This window comes from Salvelinus alpinus, chromosome 33 (genome assembly GCF_045679555.1).
Source record: "Salvelinus alpinus chromosome 33, SLU_Salpinus.1, whole genome shotgun sequence".
Classification (NCBI taxonomy): Eukaryota; Metazoa; Chordata; class Actinopteri; order Salmoniformes; family Salmonidae; genus Salvelinus; species Salvelinus alpinus.
The window spans coordinates 6,989,005-7,011,291 of record NC_092118.1 but is presented as its reverse complement, the minus strand read 5'-3'; the positions used below and the strand labels follow the sequence as shown (position 1 = coordinate 7,011,291).

Sequence of the window (22,287 nt, the reverse complement as noted above, 5' to 3'; positions counted from 1 at the left end):
TAGAGCGACACTGTATGAACATCTACTGTGACTGGTGTATGTATGTTTAACAGAACACGGAGGTTAAATTCAAAACGCATGAAAACAGGCACAGACACAAGGCCTCTGACTCAGCACTAGTACAAACACTAATTAGAGGCCGCAGCTCTCTGAGGATACAGGAAGTTAGTAACCGTGGTCCCCCATGGAGTTAAGAACACAAGACGAATATAGTAGCAGAAGCCAAACACAGTTTTTCAAAAAGCTGGAATAATTGGAGTTTAAACACCTCAGAGGTATACGTCTTTGGAGCAAACCAGCGTTGGCGCAAACCAACAGGAAGTTAATTATTCTTATGTTATGTCATCCTTTTGTTTGTTATGTTATTGAAAAAAACAAACACTTGGCCTCAAGTACCAGTGTTAATTCTTTATTACAAATAAAAAATAAAGTACTCCTCAAACAGCCATTGTCCCGTGGGAACAGTGAGTCAGAATAACAAGACACTGTACTCCACTACTATTATTAGTCTTTCCTGCTCCATGCACAAGGCAGCTATTGTATTATAGAAGAGGAATGTCACACTAACATTGTTAAGTACCTGTCCTAAAGCTGAGAAGACAATTCATGAATAGTGGTGCAGTCGGACAAAGAGTCATCTCTAGCTCTACATTTGAACAACTCATTTGGTACAGAAGCTACAGTGATAGTGCAGGGCGGATAGGTCATGTGCAGGTCACAGAGCGCACAGTTACCTGGTGGTCTCCTGAGGGGTCTGGGGTGCCTCCTCGCTTGAAGGGACAATGTTGGTCAGGGTGACCACGTCCTCCGCCCGGCTGTTCCTCGCCTTCTGGTTGGAGATGGAGCGGTTTGACTCAGGGGACCATTCCTGGACAAACATTTATATGAGACTTCAAAAAGCATGGAACTATTTGATGTTTTCTAACTTTCACCAGCTGGTAACATACCGTTTACTCACACATACAGAGGCTTCTTCTAAACAGTATAGTTTATATTGAACACCACCGAGTGAAATATCTATTGTACTCATCTGGCTTAGTGTGTTTTTTTAATCAATACCGTCAAAACCACACCCAAACACCACAAAAGAACAGCCACCTCACAGACCTGTAATCTAAACCAAATCACCATACAAATGAAAAGCGGAGAAAAAAAAATATACAAAAACAGTTAACTGAGGATACAGTTTCACCAGTCACATGTTGATGCATCATCTTTGGGATGATACTAAATAACCAGAGGGCTTTTGAAGCCTTGTGCCTAGTGCTGGATCCACTACAGAGAGCTATGCTGCTCCCCAGCCAGGACAAAGGGGCCCCTGTGTCTGGGGAAAACCAGTGGGAATGCCAAAAGATTCCTAAGGCGACAGAGGAGAGCTGCCTCATTCTCCACAAGCGTCACAGTGGCTTTGCCTGGAACTGTAAACCAATGCCGGTTTCCAGATCAACATGCTCCTGCGTGCCAGCCAGCTCTCGCCAGCTTTAAATTGATCATTATGAAGTAGAGGATTTTTTTTGTTCACAGTAGCTGGAATTTTCCACAAAATAGAAAAATTGCCTGCTGCATATGCAGTAGAGTTAAGGTGGTGACTGAGGAGCAGTTTTAAAAATGGACAGTTCTTAGGAACCTTGGGCAGTGTGTGGGGTGGTCAGCGCAGGCTTCAGCTCTGAGAACGCACTACAGCATTGCAGAACCAACTCAGGTCCACATGTCACACAAGGGCCCATTCAGTGTCATCCCAATTTGGAATTTACCAACAGTTTAAGCAAAAGCTCAATATGGCTCTATGGGGAAGATTTCTTATTTATATGAACAGTGAACACCTTTTACAACATTTCTTTACCAGATCATTTGGGTTTCATATATACTATTTGATAATCAGTAAACGTAGGCAACATATTTATTATTATAAGCTTACAGTATGCAATTTGCATTGTAACTCATGTTTGCTCAAAGTCAATAGACAATTTGTTTACATAAAAAGGTTAGACAGACAATGTCCTTCACCTCAAACTGTGGCCAGTTCATGCTCATGCCAGGCCCATGGGTGTTTCTCCACCACCTCAGATCTTCGCTGTCATTGGCTGCAGTGATGGTCTGGCCCAGGTCACGGTACAGGACCTTGAATCTAAGGGACAAATTCCTCTGTTAAATCACCGGAGTCACATTATCCGCACTTAACACAATACTGTGGTCAATGAGCAAGATGGTTCAACACGTGTGCGGATGCAAAGCGCAATTATCTAATGTGAACATCTTGGGTATGAATACACAGGATAACAGGGGTATGTGGAAAAATGAGGGCACACGTTCCCAAAAACATTTCATTATAGGAACATTTAAAAAAAAAAAAAAAAAAAAAAAAGGGGGAGGATATGCTGAGCTCCACAAATAAAACTGAAATCACAGTAACATTTTGTTGGAATGTGTGACGGAGGGTGTTTTTGTTGTGGGATTGGTGGACTTCATCCAGTCAAACCCATAGCTCAACTTTTACTTTACTAGGTTCGTCTCAATCTCTGGTAATAACAAGCGATAAGACTAAATTTCACTGAATATTTGCTCAGCCGGAAGACCAGACCAACCATCAACAGTTCCATGGTGACCTGGCCCTTGTCTAAATAGAGTAAGGTCCTGTTATGAAAGACTGGTATGGTAGTTAATGGACAACACCAGCGGTTGAACATTCCCTCCTTGTGTACACATACTGTTGAACAGAAACGTAGGCTAATTCTACGAATTAGTTGCACTATTAGATGCCCAAAGTTAACTGTTCAATCTTGTGCAATTTATGCAACTGTTAAACATGACTAATGTCTCAACGTCCTACCTGTAAGCGGCAAAGAATGTCCAGTGCCCAACTCAAGACGAGGAAGATTGATTTTTGAAGAAATATATTTATGAACCAAGATACGTTTGTTAACTATAAATAGATGTGTCCGGAAACCAAAAAGATGACCTCACTCAAGATATTTCACAGTTGACTTACAAGGGTAGAGGTACTAGTCAGCAGAAGGAGTGATTGTCATACCCATCCTTGCTGGAGAGGTCCAAATGTTTGTGAATGTCCAGCAGGACCTCCTTGAAGAAGCACAGTCTGTTCTTCTCGGCCTCCTGGGTGATCTCAAACACCTGCTCCATGTCCTCCATGTATCGTGGGTTACAGCGGTTCAGCTCCTCCAAAGCCTTCTCATAGCGCTCCTTTGCCTGGAGTTAAAAACCAGACACACAACCCACTATACATCTAGCTTCAGACACAGATCACAGCATCGCCATCTTTACGTGCACAACAAAAAAGAATGGGAGTAATTGGTAAAAGCGCATTAGCCATATACGTTTATGTACTTTGTCCTGTTATACCATTTGAAATATTTATAAAATTTGAAAGACTTCCTGTCAGATGCCAGGAAGCACTTGGCTTTGGTGTGGCTAATGATGTTCGGCATGTTGGTTATCAGAGAAGGAGCCTTCCGTCCCTGAGCAAACAGAGAGCTGTTACGGGGTGTAGTCTCAAGAGATTAGCTGTGGGCAAGTAAACCGACAAATCCAGTTTCTCAGGACTTACTGTATAAAATTACAAACTATCCCTACATTTTAAATTAGGTGGAGCTCTGTTTATAGGACAGCTTTTGATTACGAACTCGACTTCAATGGGACCTTACAGTGCACTTCCTACAGCTCATTATAGTTTAGACATGGTGGAAGACTAACAGCCTCCACAGATCCAGCCAGTCAAAAAAAACAAGAGCTCTCGGTCTTTCTGCTTGTCACTGCAAGGCTGCCACCTGACAAGCCTCATCACGCCAAACAGTTATGTTTAAAAAAAAAGGAACGTCGGTATGTGCTTCCCCACCCACAATTTCACACTTGAGGACAGGCTGCCTCTAGACAGCACACCAACTAAAACAAAGCTTTGTAACTGCACCAATTCCACCGACACATCCACTATTTAGACTGGTCGGTCCCATTAGCTGAACCTATAAGGCTGGTAGAAAAAACATATTGAATCCTCAAGAGGTTGGCTTGTTACTTGTGTTCATGGGTTAACAGTAGGTTCAAATAAAGGTTCAGGATTCCAGCTAAAGTACAGCATGTAAGAAAAGAAGAAAAAAAAAACGAAATGACCTCAAGCCTCTTGACTAAAATAAATGTTATGGAACCTGATGACTACCTAGATGAACACTTATTGTTCACATATGTGGAGTTTCAGTACCTTCTCTGCTTCCTGGTTGCATTTCTCAACACGGTCTGTAAATTTGCGGACCTCTTCCTGTGACTTGGTGGGGTCAGCCTTGGCATGGGTCTCGCGAGTCAAAGCAGTCTTCTCCTCTTTACGGGCCTGCTGGTAACTCTTCTTAGACGACTCCACCTTGGACAGGGGAATTCCTCTGTTTACATCACCAACCACACATCTATTGTATTTGGTACAAGTCATTCCCTAGGATCTAGACCTCAGCTGAATCTGGTAATTAATAGTGTGGCTGTTGAACAAATCGATGAGAACAAATTACTTGGTGTTACCTTAGATTTGACAATGACCGTTTGAAAACATAGATTCAATGGTTGTAAAGATGGGGCAAGTTCTGTCAATAATAAATAAAATGCTTTTCACACCACACTCCAAAAAGCAAGTCCTGCAGGCTCTAGTTTTGTCTTATGCTGATTATTGTCCGGTCGTGGTCATGTGCTGCAAAGAAAGACCTAGTTAAGCTGCAGCTGGCCCAGAACAGAGGCACATCTTGCTCTTCATTGTAATCAGAGGGATAATATAAATAGTCTCTCTTGGCTAAGAGTTGAGGCGAGGCTGTTTATAGAAAGAAGGGACGCAGTCAGTGTTAAGTTCTTAAATGTTGTTTGCATATTCAACTAACACACAGCTCTGAGACACAAATTCAAAGCGTACAGTATTATATAGAGCCATTATTGCATGGAACTCCCATCGCGTAAATCAACAGCAATCCTGGTTTCAGAAAACAGATAAAGCAACACCTTACGGCACAACGCCTCTCCCCTATTTGACCTAGATATTTCATGTGAATGTTTTTGATACACTACATGACCAAAAGTATATGGACACCTGCTCGACAAACATCTCATTCCAAAACCATGGGCATTAAATATGGAGTTGGTCCCCCATTTGCTGCTATAACAGCCTCCACTCTGCTGGGAAGGCTTTATACTAGATGTTGGAACATTGCTGCGGGGACTTGCTTCCATTCAGCCACAAGAGCATTAGTGAGGTCAGGCACTTATGTTAGGCGACTACTCCTGGCTCGCAGTCGGCGTTCAAATCAAATTTATTTATATAGCCCTTCGTACATCAGCTGATATCTCAAAGTGCTGTACAGAAACCCAGCCTAAAACCCCAAACAGAAAGCAATGCAGGTGTAGAAGCACTGTGGCTTGGAAAAACTCCCTAGAAAGGCCAAAACCTAGAGAGGAACCAGGCTATGAGGGTTGGCCAGTCCTCTTCTGGCTGTGCCGGGTGGAGATTATAACAGAACATGTCCAAGATGTTCATAAATGACCAGTACGGTCAAATAATAATAATCACAGTAGTTGTCGAGGGTGCAGCAAGTCAGTTCCAATTCATCCCAAAGGTGTTCGATGGGCGTTGAGGTCAGGGCTCTGTGCAGGCCAGTCAAGTTCTTCCACACCAATCTCGACAAACCATTTCTGTATGGACCCCGCTTTGTGCTTAGGGGCATTGGCATGCTGAAACAGGAAAGGGCCTTCCCAAAACTGTTGCCACAAAGTACAGAATCGTCTAGAATGTCATTGTATGCTGTAGCGTTAAGATTTCCCTTCACTGGAACTAAGGGGCCTAGCCCAAACCATGAAAAACAGCCCCAGACCATTATACCTCCTCCATTAAACTATGCATTGGGGCAGGTAGCTCGCTCCTGGCATCCGTCAAACTCAGATTCGTCTGTCAGACTGCCAGATGGTGAAGCGTGATTCATCACTCCAGAGAACATGTTTCCACTGCTCCAGAGTCCAATGGCGGTGAGTTTTACACAACTCCAGCCGACACTGTGCATTGCGCATGGTGATCACAAGCTGCTCGGCCATGGAAACCCATTTCATGAAGCTCCCGACGAACAGTTACTGTGCTGACGTTGCTTCCAGAGGCAGTTTGGAACAACGGTAGTGAGTGTTGCAACCGAGGACAGAATTTTTACGTGCTACAGCACTCGCCTGTCCTGTTCTGTGAGCTTGTGTGTCCTGCCTCCTCGCGGCTGAGCCATTTCCACTTCACAATAACAGCACTTACAGTTGACCGGGGCAACTCTGGCAGGGCAGGAAAATGCGAACTGACTTGTTGGAAAGGTGGCATCCTATGACAGTGCCACGTTGAAAGTCAATGAGCTGTTCAGTAAGGCCATTCTACTGCCAATGTTTGTCTATGGAGATTGCATGGCTGTGTCCTCGATTTTATACACCTGGGTGTGGACGAAATAGCCAAATCTACTAATTTGAATGGGTGTCCACACACTATATACAGTGGGGAGAACAAGTATTTGATAACCTGCAAAATCGGCAGTGTTTCCTACTTACAAAGCATGTAGAGGTCTGTAATATTTATCATAGGTACACTTCAACTGTGAGAGATGGAATCTAAAATCTAATCTAAAAATCCAGAAAATCACATTGTATGATTTTTAAGTAATTAATTTGCATTTTATTGCATGACATAAGTATTTGATTACCAACCAGTAAGAATTCCAGCTCTCACAGACATGTTAGTTTTTCTTTAAGAAGCCCTCCTGTTCTCCACTCATTACCTGTATTAACTGCACCTGTCCACACACTCAATCAAACAGACTCCAACCTCTCCACAATGGCCAAGACCAGAGAGCTGTGTAAGGACATCAGGGATAAATTGTAGACCTGCACAAGGCTGGGATGGGCTACAGGACAATAGGCAAGCAGCTTGGTGAGAAGGCAACAACTGTTGGCGCAATTATTAGAAAATGGAAGAAGTTCAAGATGACGGTCAATCACCCTCGGTCTGGGGCTCCATGCAAGATCTCACCTCGTGGGGCATCAATGATCATGAGGAAGGTGAGGGATCAGCCCAGAACTACACGGCAGGACCTGGTCAATGACCTGAAGAGAGCTGGGACCACAGTCTCAAAGAAAACCATCAGTAACACACTACGCCGTCATGGATTAAAATCCTGCAGCGCACGCAAGGTCCCCCTGCTCAAGCCAGCGCATGTCCAGGCCCGTCTGAAGTTTGCCAATGACCATCTGGATGATCCAGAGGAGGAATGGGAGAAGGTCATGTGATCTGATGAGACAAAAATAGAGCTTTTTGGTCTGAACTCCACGCGCCGTGTTTGGAGGAAGAAGAAGGATGAGTACAACCCCAAGAACACCATCCCAACCGTAAAGCATGGAGGTGGAAACATCATTCTTTGGGGATGCTTTTCTGCAAAGGGGACAGGACGACTGCACCGTATTGAGGGGAGGATGGATGGGGCCATGTATCGCGAGATCTTGGCCAACAACCTCCTTCCCTCAGTAAGAGCATTGAAGATGGGTCGTGGCTGGGTCTTCCAGCATGACAACGACCCGAAACACACAGCCAGGGCAACTAAGGAGTGGCTCCGTAAGAAGCATCTCAAGGTCCAGGAGTGGCCTAGCCAGTCTCCAGACCTGAACCCAATAGAAAATCTTTGGAGGGAGCTGAAAGTCCGTATGGCCCAGGGACAGCCCCGAAACCTGAAGGATCTGGAGAAGGTCTGTATGGAGGAGTGGGCCAAAATCCCTGCTGCAGTGTGTGCAAACCTGGTCAAGAACTACAGGAAACGTATGATCTCTGTAATTGCAAACAAAGGTTTCTGTACCAAATATTAAGTTCTGCTTTTCTGATGTATCAAATACTTATGTCATGCAATAAAATGCAAATTAATTACGTAAAAATCATACAATGTGATTTTCTGGATTTTTGTTTTAGATTCCGTCTCTCACAGTTGAAGTGTACCTATGATAAAAATTACAGACCTCTACATGCTTTGTAAGTAGGAAAACCTGCAAAATCAGCAGTGTATCAAATACTTCTCCCCACTGTATACACACAAAAGTATGTAAGCTGTGTGCCATTTTAAAATGGATGAGAATGTTCTTGTCAATTAATTATTATTATTATTTTTTTTTTTTACATTTTCAGTCATTTAGCAGATGCTCTTATGCAGAGCGACTTACAGTGCATACATTTTTCATACTGGTCTCCTGTGGGAATCGAACCCACAACTCTGGCGTTGCAAGATCCATGTTCTATCAACTGAGCCACACGGGACAAGCAACATTAATGTTCTGTAATATGTCATATTTGGTGTGGACCCCAGGAAGAGTAGCTTCTGCTTTCGCAACAGCTGATGGGGATCCTAATAAAAAAAAAACAGATCTAACCACAATATGTACAACTAATCTATTATTGGTCATTCAGGGTTGATTATGTACGAAGATTAAACTGGTTTAAAAAAGCAAAATAAGTAGAGCAACACTCACGTCTTTCAGTTTCCGAACCCAGGGTTTTTGTGCCTTGCGGAAACCTTCCTCTGCATCCTTTGTCTCCCGGAACCCTCCGATCATCTGCTTGTGGAAGGCATCTTTCTGCCAGTTACGGACCTTGTCGCTGTCCTCCACAGCCAGGTGCTCCTTCAGCTCCATGTGGATCTCACTCAGCCTATCAGCGGCATTCATGAAGGCATGCCACGCCTTCTCCAGGGTGCCATACTGAGGCCCTTCAGGTAGGGAGAAGTCACAGGGTTAACGGACACGTTTCACTCCAATAACACATGGCTCCAAGTCATTCAATGAGAGTCAAGTCATTATACAACCAGTAAAATGACCTACACTACCGGTCAAAAGCTTTAGAACACCTTATTTTTTTACTATTTTCTACATTGTAGAATAATAGTGAACACATCAAAACTATTAAATAACACAAATCAGGTAGTAAACAAAAAAAGTTAAGATATTTTCTATTAAGGTGACTCGAGTAAAAGTCACCCAATAAAATTGTACTTAAGTATATTTTAAAACAAATACTTTTAGACTTTTACTCAAGTATCAAAAGTGAAAATATAAAATTCCTTATATTAAGCAAACCAGATGGCACAACCATCTTGTTTTTTTTATTTACAGAAAGTCAGGGGCTCACTCAAACATTTAGACATAATTTACAAATGAAGCATGTGTGTTTAGTGAGTCTGCCAGACCAGAGGCTGTAGGGTTGACCAGGGACGTTCTGTTGATAAGTGAATTGGACTTTTCCTGTGCTGCAAAGCATTAAAAAAAAAATTTAACTTAAAAAGTCCCCCCACTACCAGGCCAACTCACCTTTCTCCACCACGCCCCTCCACTTCTTGGCCCAGTCACTCAGCTGCTGGGAATATCCCTTCTCAATCTTGGCCCGCTCCGTGAAGCAGCTGACGAGCTCGTTGCACAGCTTGTGTCCATCGTCGATACGCTTCACCGTCCTCTTGTAGTGCCCCGGCTAAGTAAAGACGGACATATACTTGTGTAAGAAAGATCTGCTAAATAGGGAGAAAGTTGTGGAAATATGGCCGTTGACTTGTGGTTTAGTCAAATTTACCAGTTAGAGAGAAGACTGGGAAAATTTGACAACCCACAGTTGACCTCTGAATACAGAGAGCACATGAACATCTGGACAGTCATCAAGAGTGGCCTTAGGTTGCAGTAAATGTCAGACAAACAGCTGTCAATGCCTCAGCTTATTTTGTTGACTGCTGCAGAGGATACGTATCTATGAAGCCATTCAAAATGAGCTGAAATTTTAACACGTTTGTACCTGTCAACATAGCACACAAAAATCAGACGGATTAGTTTGCTGGTTAAATGGGAATGCCACAGGCCAGGGAGAGAGATTTGTACATCGTTACAACACTATATATATACACACACACACGACATTTGTAATGTCTTTATTCTTTTGAAACTTCTGTATGTTAAATGTTGACTGTTCATTTTTATTGTTTATTATCTACCTCACTTGCTTTGGCAATGTTAACATATGTTTCCCATGCCAATAAAGCCCCTTGAATTGAGAGACATATTACATAATCAACCACTGGACCCTTTAATGCATAGAGCAGGTGACTAGTGCTGCTAGTTTCCCTCAGAGCAAGTGATAACTTGATGGGGTGGGGCAAAAGAGGAGCTAATGAGGGGAGGAACCTCTTGTAGCTAGGTACATGGAAATGTATAATCAGCAGGGACTCATTATGCGTGTTGCCCATGCGAACGATGGAAGGCTGCCCGAGGGGGCAGTCCCGTGGTAGTCCCACTTCCACACTAGATTGGTCAGCTCCACAGGGTTGGCAGCCCTGAGGGTGTAGGGTGCAGTTGTCGAGCTTACCTCCCAGAAGCTTTCGCAGCTCCCGACGTCTCGCAGGTCTCCATTGGAAGACATCTCGGGGTCGCCTTTACAGCACAGAATGATGGCGGCTATCTGTTACAACCGAGGAGAGAACAACATGTAAGACTGTCGATGGACTATGGAGCTGGATATAGTTATGTGCAACCCACTCAAACTTCTGGGAGTCAAATTCAAGAGAAATGCAGGAAAAATTGCCAAAAGCAACAGCAGCAACTACTATGTCATCACAAGGGAAAAGTAAATCACTGCCCTACTTGGCAAGCATCCATAGGGTTAATACCAGAGCAGTGGCTGGGCAGAATATATATATATTTTTAAACAGTATTAAGTATTTAGACGGTATTTTTATTTCCCCCCTTCTTTCACCCTGACCCTGCTAACTTTCATGTATTTTCTGATGAAGCGATCCACTGGCATTACGCCACATCCTTAGTCTGTAGAAAAGGCCCCATAGCTTCTCCTCACAGAGCTAATGAGTCTACCCTAAAGGTGTAATCCAGTAATCCCGTAGGGTGAGGGGAGAGAAAGGAGCAGAGCAGGTCTCACCTCTGAGTGTCTGTCTCTGTCAGAGGATTGAGCTGAGGCAGACTAGTTTTAGCCAGGCTGGGGTTGCATGAGATAGAAAAATGACGCCCTGTCATTGAGTTTAACCCACCACCACACTTAATCAGCCATATTAATAGCAGGTCTTATCTAATGCCAACCCCCCAAAAAAATTCTCTAACACATCCACATTCCTTGAGCTCGCATATGCCTGAAAACAACACTTGTTGCGTGGTCAATTGACCAAATTATTTAATATTGAATTTAAAACAATTGTCAAAACAAAATCTAGATCCATTTTTAAAATTCCCACCTCAAAAAAATGAACTGTGTACAGAGTTCACACTTCCCTATACATCCACTTCCCCTGGTCCCGTTCCTGATTGTATTAGCTAGTGGTGCCAAGGTCGAACCGCTTCCTTTGACAGACAACAACTTGGAAGGAAGACTGGGGATTCTGGGGACATTCATTACCAAAGCTATACGGTGTGACTTTGCACTGCTAAACACCAGCCGCCTCCCTATCAAGTCTGAAAACTCACAATTGAAAGGAAAAATGAATAAAAAAAGTAACTTTGCAAAAGGATTTGGCCACAAACCTGTGGACTTCGTACAGCACAAACGCTGAACAAAAATATAAACGCAACATTAAACAATCTGTGGCATTGTGTTGTGTGACAACTGCACATTTTAGAGTGGCCTTATTGTTCCCAGCACAAGGTGCACCTGTGCAATGCGGTTTAAAATCAGCTTCTTGATTTGCCACACCTGGTCATGTGAATGGATTATCTGGGAAAGGAGAAAATGCTCACTAACAGGGATGTAAACAAATTCCTGCACAACATTTGAGAGAATTAAGCTTCTTGTGCTTATAGAACATTTCTGGGATCTTTTCTTTCAGCTCATGAAACATGGGACCAACACTTAACGTCGCACTGCATGGGGCAAAATGGTGGTCACACCACATACTAACTGATTTTCTGATGCAAGCCCCTACCTTTTTTTGAAAGGCATCTGTGACCAGATGCATATCTGTATTCCCAGTCATGTGAAATCCATAGATTAGGGCCTAATTAAATTGACTGATTCCCTAATATGAACTGCAACTCAGTAAAACATTAAATTGATGCATTTATATTTTTGTTCAGTGTATACACACACGTCGACACCCCATTAAATGAGTGGCTTTGGCTACTTCAGCCACACCCGTTGCTGACAGGTGTATAAAATTCAGCACACAGCCATGCAATCTCCATAGACAAACATTGGCCCGTACTGAAGTGCTCAGTGACTTTCAACGTGACCTTTCCAACAAGTCAGTTGGTCAAATTTCTGCTCTGCTAGAGCTGCCCCGGTCAACTAAGTGCTGTTATTGTGAACTGGAAACGTCTAGGAGCAATAAAGGCTCAGCCATGAAGTGGTAAGCCACACAAGCTCACAGAAGGGGACCGCTGTCTGTCCTCAGTTGCAACACTCATTTCCAACCTGCCTCTGGGAACAACGTCCGCACAATAACTGTTTGTCGGAAGCTTCATGAAACGTGTTCTCTGGAGTAATGATTCACGCTTCACCATCTGGCAGTCTGCCGGACGGATCTGGGTTAGGCGGATGCCAGGAGAAAGCTACATGCATAGGGCCAACTGAAGTTTAGTGGAAGAATATTGGTCTGGGGCCATTTTTCATGATTCGGTCTCGGCCCGATACAGTATACAAGGACATTCTAGATGATTCTGTGCCCACTCCTGTTTCTGCATGACAATGTCCACATTAACAAAGAGAGGTCCATTCAGAAATGGTTTGTCGAGATTGGTTTGGAAGAACTTGACTGGCCTGCACACAAAGCCCTGACCTCAACCCCATCGAACACCTTTGGGAGGAATTGGAACGCCGACTGCGAGCCAGGCCTAGTCGCCCAACATCAGTGCCCCGACCTCACTAATGCTCGTGGCTGAATGGAAGCAAGTCCCCGCAGCAATGTTCCAACACTAGAGGCAAAGCCTTCCCAGCAGAGTGGAGGCTGTTGTAGCAGAAAAGGGGGGGGGGGGGACCAACTCCATATTAATGCCCATGATTTTGGAATGAGATGTTCGACGAGCAGGTCATGTACTGTACATGGGCTACACCATTATTCTGAGAATTTATATAGGTAATGGACCTACAAATATGATAGACAACCATAATTCCATCCAGTTTTATTGTAATCATATCGTACGTAGAAGAAAATCACGACAGCTGAAGGAAACCGGACGTTTTGGTGTAATTTTATAAAGGCCGAATAACAGGTATCTTTTGGTTATCACTATGGCAACAGCATACAGGAACAATAAAAAAGCTCAATATTTACAACTTGCAGTTAAATGAGAAAATAAAAGGAACATAAATGTTATATTAATTATGCCAGAAATGGTGGTAGAAACACCTTTATGTGCAAATATTGATATAATAGCCATCATATCGAAGATAATTTAGAGTCTAGCGTTGATATGGTGTTTGGTTCTCCCACTACGACTCAGGAAACCATGCAGTTTATTAAGATAGATTAATTAAATGAACCTCACCATAATAAAGCGCTGCTCTACCATCAGGGCAGGTCCTACAGGCCCTAGATGTTGCACCTGGACTACTGTTCAGTCATGTGGTCAGCTGCCACAAAGAAGGACTAAGGAAAATTGCAATTGGCTCAGAACAGGGCAGCACGGCTGGCCCTTGGATGTACACAGAGAGCTAACAATAATATGCGTGACAATCTCTCCTGGCTCGAAGTGGAGGAGAGACTGACTTCATCACTGCTTGTATTTGTGAGGTATTGACATGTTGTATGCACCGAGCTGTCTGTTTGAACTACTGACGTACAGCTCAACCATCCATGCATACCCCACAAGACATGCCACCAGAGGTCTCTTCACAGTCCCCAAGTCCAGAACAGACTATGGGAGGCACACAGCACTACATAGAGCCATGACTACATGGAACTCTATTCCACATCAAGTAAGCAGTAAAATTAGATTTAAAAAGGCATTACACCTTATGGAACAGCGGGGACTGTTGCTTAATGTGTTGTGAATGTATTGTAACATTTAAAAATGTTACAACTGCCTTAATGTTGCTGGACCCCAGCAAGAGTAGCTGCTGCCTTGGCAGGAACTAACGGAGATCCGTAATAAATACACGGCAGTGAAAGTGCACGGTGATGAGCTTGATGCTTCTTTCCAATAAATATTGAGGCTCTTATTCTGGTGACATGACCAATGCTTGACTGTCGTTTGACAAATAAAAATGTTCTTATCCATAAAAATCAAATCTGTAGACTAGCCAACCTGCACTGTATCTGGAAGCTGCTGGCTAGAATGCAGATGCCAAGACCAGAGTAGACACATTTGCTATTTAACACAACAGTTTGACAAAAACTAAAAATCGGTAGAGTTGAAAATGCAATGGGAAAACAGTGAACTTCAGATTTATTTTATTCGGTACATGAAAACATAAGCTTAACGGTACATTGTGTGTACTTCATCACGCACTGATTTTAATCCACAACAAGTCCATTTGGTGTAAACATACCACTGGCTGGAAAAAACACATTTTCTTTATGTGGATTCTAGAATAATTCACATGGAAATGTCCCAATTGGATGGAAACCTAGCTAATGTTAAAATCGCAATTTCCTTAGAATACCCTTGGTGAGTATTGCAGTTTAGACATTCAATATCCTTGAACTTCCTGCTGGCAAGGAGAGGGGTGGTGCTAGCAGGAGAGGCATTTCCCACAAATACGCCAAAACAGGAAAATGAGAGGCTCACTTCAGCAAGGCCTGCTAATTGAAAAGTCAATATCTCAGACCCATCTCAGAGTGGAAAAGTTGGGTGGTGTGGGGAAGCAGCACGACAACAGTGATTGAGGCCCTGGGGTCAAGTAATATAACCCCTGAACGATGATGGAAAACAAGCAGCTCGTAAGGCGGGGTCAAGTGAGTCAACCACCACTAATCTCCATTCAATAACCAGCTGACGGCGTAAGTAAGACATTTCAGCAGCTTGAGTAATCTAGGTCACATTGGATTCAACATACTGATACAAATTCAGTCCCTGGAGGGGCCAAAGGCTCAGATTCAATAGATACTAATATGAAATGTTTTTCTACAGATGCCATACATTTATGGAATCTAGGGATATTATAGTGTCCATTATCGGGGGTGTATATTGAAATCACAAGAATAAGAGCAGAAAGCAGAGCAGCCACCTATAGAGTACACACAATTCATACTACAAAAAATTAAGTCTGTAAACATGACAGGCTGCAGAAACACACACTCAGGTATCTGGGTCTTTTTGCATGTAGCCTCTACTCAGAGATTACATGCTCAATCTTTAGCATTTCTGGAACCCTATAAATTACAATTAAAAAAGTCATGTCGAAAAACAATACTCAAAAATAGAGGTGGAATGAATAAAATGAAATTCCTTGCCGGACTTCCTTTTCTATTCAATTTATATTGTGTAACAAAAATCTTGAAAGCAACCTTTCTATAGAGGACCATAAAGAGATTTCCTAAATGCTGTGGAAAACAAAGTATATGACAAGCATTAAGGAAGACCCCTGACACTTGAAAGAACATAAGTGAGCAACAAACTTCCACATAGGCCCTGTAGGCAACAGACCATGTGCTCCCGAGTGGTGCAAGGCACTGCATCTCAGTGGCGTCACTACAGCCCATGGTTCGAATCCAGGCTGTATCACATCCGGCTGTGATAGAGTCCCATAGGGCGGCGCACAGTTTGCCCAGCATTATCCAAGTCGATTTAAGAATTTGTTCTTAAATCGACTTGCCTAGTTAAATAAAAATGTGCTACAGGCCTTCATTTGGACATCATCCCTGTGTCAGAGGATGTTTACGTTCCACCGGTCACCAACTTTGTTTAGGCAGTATGCTCAGTTCATCCAGATCACTTAGCAGACCTGGAATTTGTCTGTTTAAATCTCGGGGAGATTAAATCCTCAGCGGGGGCATGGCTGACAGAAGACAGCAGGTCCTGTTTAACAGAGGGTTTTGGGTCGAACACTGCTGAACCCTTCATGGAAAAGGGCACAAGTCGTCTCAAGTCAGAGCTGGAAACAAGTATTTGTGGGCAAGTAGGCCGTGGACTGAACAGCATAGAGGTAAACTGGATACCAAATGGCAGCACATTCAGAACCCATTATGGATGCTTTCATCCCTCCCCCTTAGACGTGGCTTTGAGAACATGTACCATGTGGAACTGGTTAACTTACATTGCTTAGACAAACATTCCAGCTAGATTAATCCCCCCAAAAATGACAATCTAGAGATAGAAACACTACCTGGAGAGATTAAGTTCTAATGTACATGCAGAGTACTGAAAATGGCTCTTCTCAGAATGTTACCCATGCTGACCGAGTAAGAGAATGAACACAGGCTCATGTTTTCTTCCAAAATTGGGTCAGATTAACAAGAAGCCAAGAGCTCATAAACCACACTGGAAACTTGTAGTCAATCTGATTAAATGTATACGAGCAGCATGTGCAGCTATTATTTTCACTGAAAACGCAGTTTAAAGTCTGAGCAAGCATAGAATGTTCTGCAAATACTTTCCTTGTTGGATTTCTGCAACACAGTGCAGTCAGAAAGTATCCAGACATCTTGACTTTTCCACATTGTTACGTTATAGCCTTATTCTAAAATGTATTTAATACATTTTTCCCCCTCAATCTACACACAATACCCCATAATGACTAAGCAAATAAATAATATTTTTAAGTTTATAAAAAAATATCACATTTACATAACTATTCAGGCCCTTTACTCAGTACTTTATAAAACGTACCTTTGGCAGCGATGGGGAGCATTGCTGCACAGCTATTTTCAGGTCTCTCCAGAGATGTTAGATCGGGTTCAAATCCAGGCTCTGGCTGGGCCACTCAAGGACATTGAGACTTGTCCCAAAGCCACTTCTGGGTTGTCTTGGCTGTGTGCTTAGGGTCAGTGTCCCGTTGGAAGGTGAACCGTCGCACCAGTCTGAGGTCCTGAACGCTCTGGAGCAGGTTTTCATCAAGGATCTCTCTGTACTTTGCTCCATTCATCTTTGCCTCGATCCTGACTAGTCTCCCAGTCCCTGCCGCTGAAAAACATCCCAACAGCATCATGCTGCCACCACCATGCTTCACAGTAGGGATGGTGCCAGGTCTTCTCCAGACGTGACGCTTGGCATTCAGGCCAAAGCATTCAATCTTGGTCTCATTAGACCAGAGAATCTTGTTTCTCATGGTCAGAATATTTAGGTGCCATTTGGCAAACAAAGCGGGCTGTCATGTGCCTTTTACTGAGGAGTGGCTTCCGTCTTGTGAGTCTACCATAAGGGCCTGATTTGTGGAGTGTTGCAGAGATGGTTGTCCTTCTGGAAGGTTCTCCCAATTCAACAGACGAGCACTGTCAGAGTCACCATCGGGTTCTTGGTCACCTCCCTGACCAAGGCCCTTCTCCCCAATTGCTCAGTTTGGCCAGGCAGCCAGCTCTAGGAAGAGTCTTGGTGGTTCCAAACTTCTTCCATTTAAGAATGATGGAGGCCACTGTGTTCTTGGGGGCCTTAAATGCCTCAACACAATCCTGTCTCAGAGCTCTACGGACAACACCTTCGACCTCATGGCTTGGCTTTTGCTATGACAGGCACTGTCAACTGTGTGACTTTATATAGACAGGTGTGTGCCTTTCCAAATCATGTCCAGTCAATTGAATTTACCTCAGGTGGACTCCAATCAAGTTGTAGAAACATCTCAATGATGATCAATGGAAACATCTAAGAACAATTTCGAGTCTCATAGCAAAGGGTCTGAATAGTTATGTAAATAAGGTAATTTTTATTTTTAAATAAATATACAAAAATGTCAACAACAAAAATAATTGCTCTTTGTCATTATGGGGTATTGTGTGTAGATTGATGAGGAAAATGTGTTATTTAATACATTTTAGAACAAGGCTGTGTCATGATATGGCCCTTTCTGGGTATAGATCGTGGCATCCACCTCTCTCTCCTACACCCAGGTTCTGTTGTCTCAGGTTGTACATTCCTGGAGGAGACTCTCTCCCCTGGCAATGCAAAAAGAGACACAGAGAACAAAGGATTTCACATGGCGAACTCCTAAATCCCCAAATGGGAATTTGATACAAAATGCCCACTTGTGAGAAGGTAGGATTGGTCCGTGGACACTTAAGGGACGGGTATGACGAGTGTGTTTCATTTGGTGACCTCAGAGAGGACAGGAAACACATAAATGTAGATATTCAGAGAGATAGTTATCAATTATGGGGTTTGCATCCAATTCTTGTGAAATGATGTAATGTTAAACCTTTAATGTGAAAGAATTGTATTGCTACGAATAAAAACCCCTCCTGAGGAAATCCTCTTCAGACCACGCATACCTCTGTGTAAGCTGAGGTGGCACAGGTTTGAGTACCAAGACTAAGCAAACCCAAAGCGTGAGCTGTGATTGCGAAAGGTTATTGAATTCCTAACCATACCATGTGGAGCATTGGCTACACGGCTGGAAATTGTTAAACTGAGACTATCGATCCCTACAGAATAAGAGCAAATTTTAGATACTAATTACTAGTCTGCAGCTAGAAATTATGTAAACCTGGGATTGCGAATGCCGACAACCTCCGAAACATCTATTCTATGAGAACATATCTGAATGGTACACTGGAGTATCCATTCTAACCACGAAAGACTTTGATCTTTAGGGAAGCAGAGAGAGAGAGACGATGAACTGACTCTCCAACAGAAGGACTGATGCTTTCAACAAAGATCACAACGACACACTGGTCGTAAATATATATTGATTGTAATTATTCCCAAATGAGTGAGCGTTCATGTGCAAAGGATTGGCATTTCAATTAATATAATTATCAACTGTGAAATGACTCCTTTTGTCTTTCCCGCCCTTTTCAGTCCACACCCACTTCCCTTTGTCCACCAAGCCGTCATATCGGCTTAGCCCACTAGGGAACCTCCCCTATCATTTCCTTGTATCCATATCTACTGTGTTGTTTGTTTATGCATTTCTGTGATTATTTAGTTAGTAAATAAATGATTAAGACAATTGGTGTATGGATGATTCATAATAAAAAGGCTCGGTTCGTGCAGATAACCAACAATTTACGATGTTTGGAATGAGACTAACGTGAGGTAAAGAATAATTCATGAATTAGACGACTAATTGATCAGATTTTAAATATCTGAAGAGTTATTAGGAAAATTATAACTTTGTAATCTGAAGATTTTCCTTGGTGCCCCAACTTCCTAGTTAATTACATTTCCATGATTAGTGTAATCACGTAATTATTATTACAGAGAATTGATATTGATTTGATAAACAGTCTTCACTTTAATGATGCCAAAGACACGACAGCTGTAAGGTAACATGTGGTAAAGGGGTCTGGATACTTTCCGAATGCACTGTACAACTCCTAAATATAGAGCAGTCGTGCACTGAACACAAGGTGATACTCCCACAGAATTTCACAAACCAAAGCAAACAGTTGCGTTGCTACACAGCAAAGGAAACACTAGTGGTGCATAGTACTGAAGCATTAAATTGTATGGCATGTAAGAACTCACCAGATAATATTAATCATTGATTGCTATCGATAGTGACTGAGTAACATCTTTTTTTGCGGAGAAAGACTTCACACATTCTAATTATCGGATTAGAAGCCAGGCATTCTTATGTGAATTATGGTATAGAGGTCGACCGATTAAATCGGCATGGACGATTAATTAGGGCCGATTTCAAGTTCTCATAACAATCGGTAATCAGCATTTTTGGATGGCGATTATGCCCGATTACATTGCAATCCACGAGGATTGCTAGCTAGCATTAAACTTCTAAAAAAACAAATCCTCACAATCACTAGTTAACTACACATGGTTGATGATATTACTAGTTTAACTAGCTTGTCCTGCGTTGAATATAATCAATGCGGTGCCTGTTAATTTATCATCGATTCACAGCCTACTTCCCAAAACGGGTGACGATTTAACAAAAGCACATTTGCGAAAAAAAGCCCAATCGTTGCACCAATGTACCTAACCATAAACATCAATGCCTTTCTTCAAATAAATACACAAGTATATCTTTTTTTAAACTGCATATTTAGTTGAAAGAAATTCATGTTAGCAGGCAATATTTACTAGGGAAATTGTGTCACTTCTCTTACGTTCTGTGCAAGCAGAGTCAGGGTATATGCAGCAGTTTGGGCTGCCTGGCTCGTTGCGAACTGTGTGAAGGCCATTTCTTCCTAACAAAGACCGTAATTAATTTGCCAGAATTGTACATAATTATGACATAACATTGAAGGTTGTGCAATGTAACAGCAATATTTAGACTTAGGGATGCCACCCGTTAGATAAAATATGGAACGGTTCCGTATTACACTGAAAGAATAAACGTTTTGTTTTCAAAATGATAGTTTCCGGATTTGACGATATTAATGACCTAAGGCTCGTATTTCTGTGTGTTATTATATTATAATTAAGTCTATGATTTGATAGAGAAGTCTGCCTACCACCGCTCAGTCAGCAGCAGGGACGTAAGCATTCATTCAAACAGCACTTTACTGCGTTTGCCAGCAGCTCTTCGTAATGCTTGAAGCACATCGCCGTTTATGACTTCAAGCCTATCAACTCCCGAGATTAGGCTGGCAATAGTAAAGTGCCTATAAGAACATCCAATAGTCAAAGGTATATGAAATACAAATGGTAGAGAAAAATAGTCCTATAATTCCTACGACCTAAAACTTCTTACTTGGGAATATTGAAGACTCATGTTAAAAGGAACCACCAGCTTTCATATGTTCTCATATTCTGAGCAAGGAACTTAAACGTTAGCTTTTTACATGGCAGATATTGCACTTTTACTTTCTTCAACACTGCGTTTGTGCATTATTTAAACCAAATTGAACATGTTTCATTATTTATTTCAAACTAAATAGATTTTATGTATGTATTATATTACGTTAAAATAAAAGGGTTCATTGTTCATTCATTATTGTTGTAATTGTCGTTAATACAAATATATATTTTTAAAAGAAAAATTGGGCCGATTAATCGGTATTGGCTTTTTTTTGTCCTCCAATTATCGGTATCGGCGATGAAAAATCATAAAAATCGGTCGACCTCTAGTATGGTAGAGGAAGACTGAGGGAGATGACAAACCTCATAGCAATATCCCCAAAGGTCAGACAAACTACCCAATCCAAAAATATTCAGTCAGAGCAACAACAAAAAAAATTACATAAAAAATGCATTATCCACAAATTGCATAGGAGTGGAACCCGAAGAGGACTTACCCAAGATTAACTTAAATGAGATGGGATGAGGTCAAAGATGAGGTCCCTGTCGAGGAACTCGGCTTTCTCTGTGGTACTGGAAGAAAGAGGAAGTGTGTGACAGGGAGAATAGAGGAGCACAGCATGAGCAGTGGAGGAGAACCACTCACGGTCAGTGTGACTGAGGCTGGCAGTCAGATGAATATAATACATCCTGGCTCCAAAAGGTGGCAGATTCTGAATTAGAGAGTGAAATGCCACACACAGAAGTATTGGATAACCAGTCATGGGTGTGCTGGAAACCTACGCAGTGTGGTGGTCTTGGAAGAGACCCTCAAACTATGGAAGGTCATGATCACAACTAAAATAACCTGCTAAGAATCAAATAAAGAGAAGGAATCCATTTTAACACCATAGAAATGTTGGAACTTCAGCCCCAATGTTAAGTTACCAACCCTGGGCTGGGGGGGGCTTAGACATGGTTACTTACAGATGAAGTCAAATATATTGGCACCCTTGCACTTTAAAATGGAGCAGAAGTTCAGTTCCCTTTAAAACATTTTTTTTTTTTTTTTTTTTTACTGGTCGAATGGCTATTTTTACCTTGTTGCACCTGCAACTTACCAGAGGTGAGAAATTATACGAACGAGAATCACTTGCTTTCAACCATATTTATTGAATCATTTAGTCCAGGCCTTTTTTTACTTAAGTGAATAATCTTACATCTAATTTAAAAATATTGTCCTTTGCAGTTGTAAATCAAACAAATACATGTGAACACTAAACATTCTCAATTTCAACAAGGGATTGGAACACATTTTTTAAATACCTGATGGCAGTAGTAACTACTGTAGCTACCTAGCCAGCTAACCGCTCTGATTCAGAGGGGTTGGGTTATATGCGAAAGACACATTTCAGTTGAATACATTCAAATTGGACAACTGACTAGGTATCCCCCTTTCCCTAACCTCTGTAGCCAGCAAGCAACGCTAAA

At 42.2% G+C, this 22,287-nt stretch overlaps 1 protein-coding gene across 7 annotated transcripts in view; it reads right to left on the bottom strand.

Moving 5' to 3' along the window:
• Positions 1–22,287, bottom strand: part of LOC139563032 (protein kinase C and casein kinase II substrate protein 3-like) — a 36,742-nt gene that overhangs the window by 5,633 nt on the left and 8,822 nt on the right. For 5 of the 7 annotated variants that reach the window (XM_071381281.1, XM_071381279.1, XM_071381282.1 and 2 more), the window contains 8 exons: positions 21,315–21,390; positions 10,391–10,483; positions 9,352–9,508; positions 8,518–8,753; positions 4,214–4,369; positions 3,032–3,207; positions 2,008–2,128; positions 735–868 (listed from right to left, as the gene is read on the bottom strand). In XM_071381281.1, coding sequence (XP_071237382.1) covers positions 735–868; positions 2,008–2,128; positions 3,032–3,207; positions 4,214–4,369; positions 8,518–8,753; positions 9,352–9,508; positions 10,391–10,444 — 1,034 coding nt within the window. In that variant the 5' untranslated portion in view covers positions 10,445–10,483; positions 21,315–21,390. The remainder of the gene's footprint in view (positions 1–734; positions 869–2,007; positions 2,129–3,031; positions 3,208–4,213; positions 4,370–8,517; positions 8,754–9,351; positions 9,509–10,390; positions 10,484–21,314; positions 21,391–22,287) is intronic. The other 2 variants (XM_071381284.1, XM_071381283.1) reach the window with 1 other exon arrangement.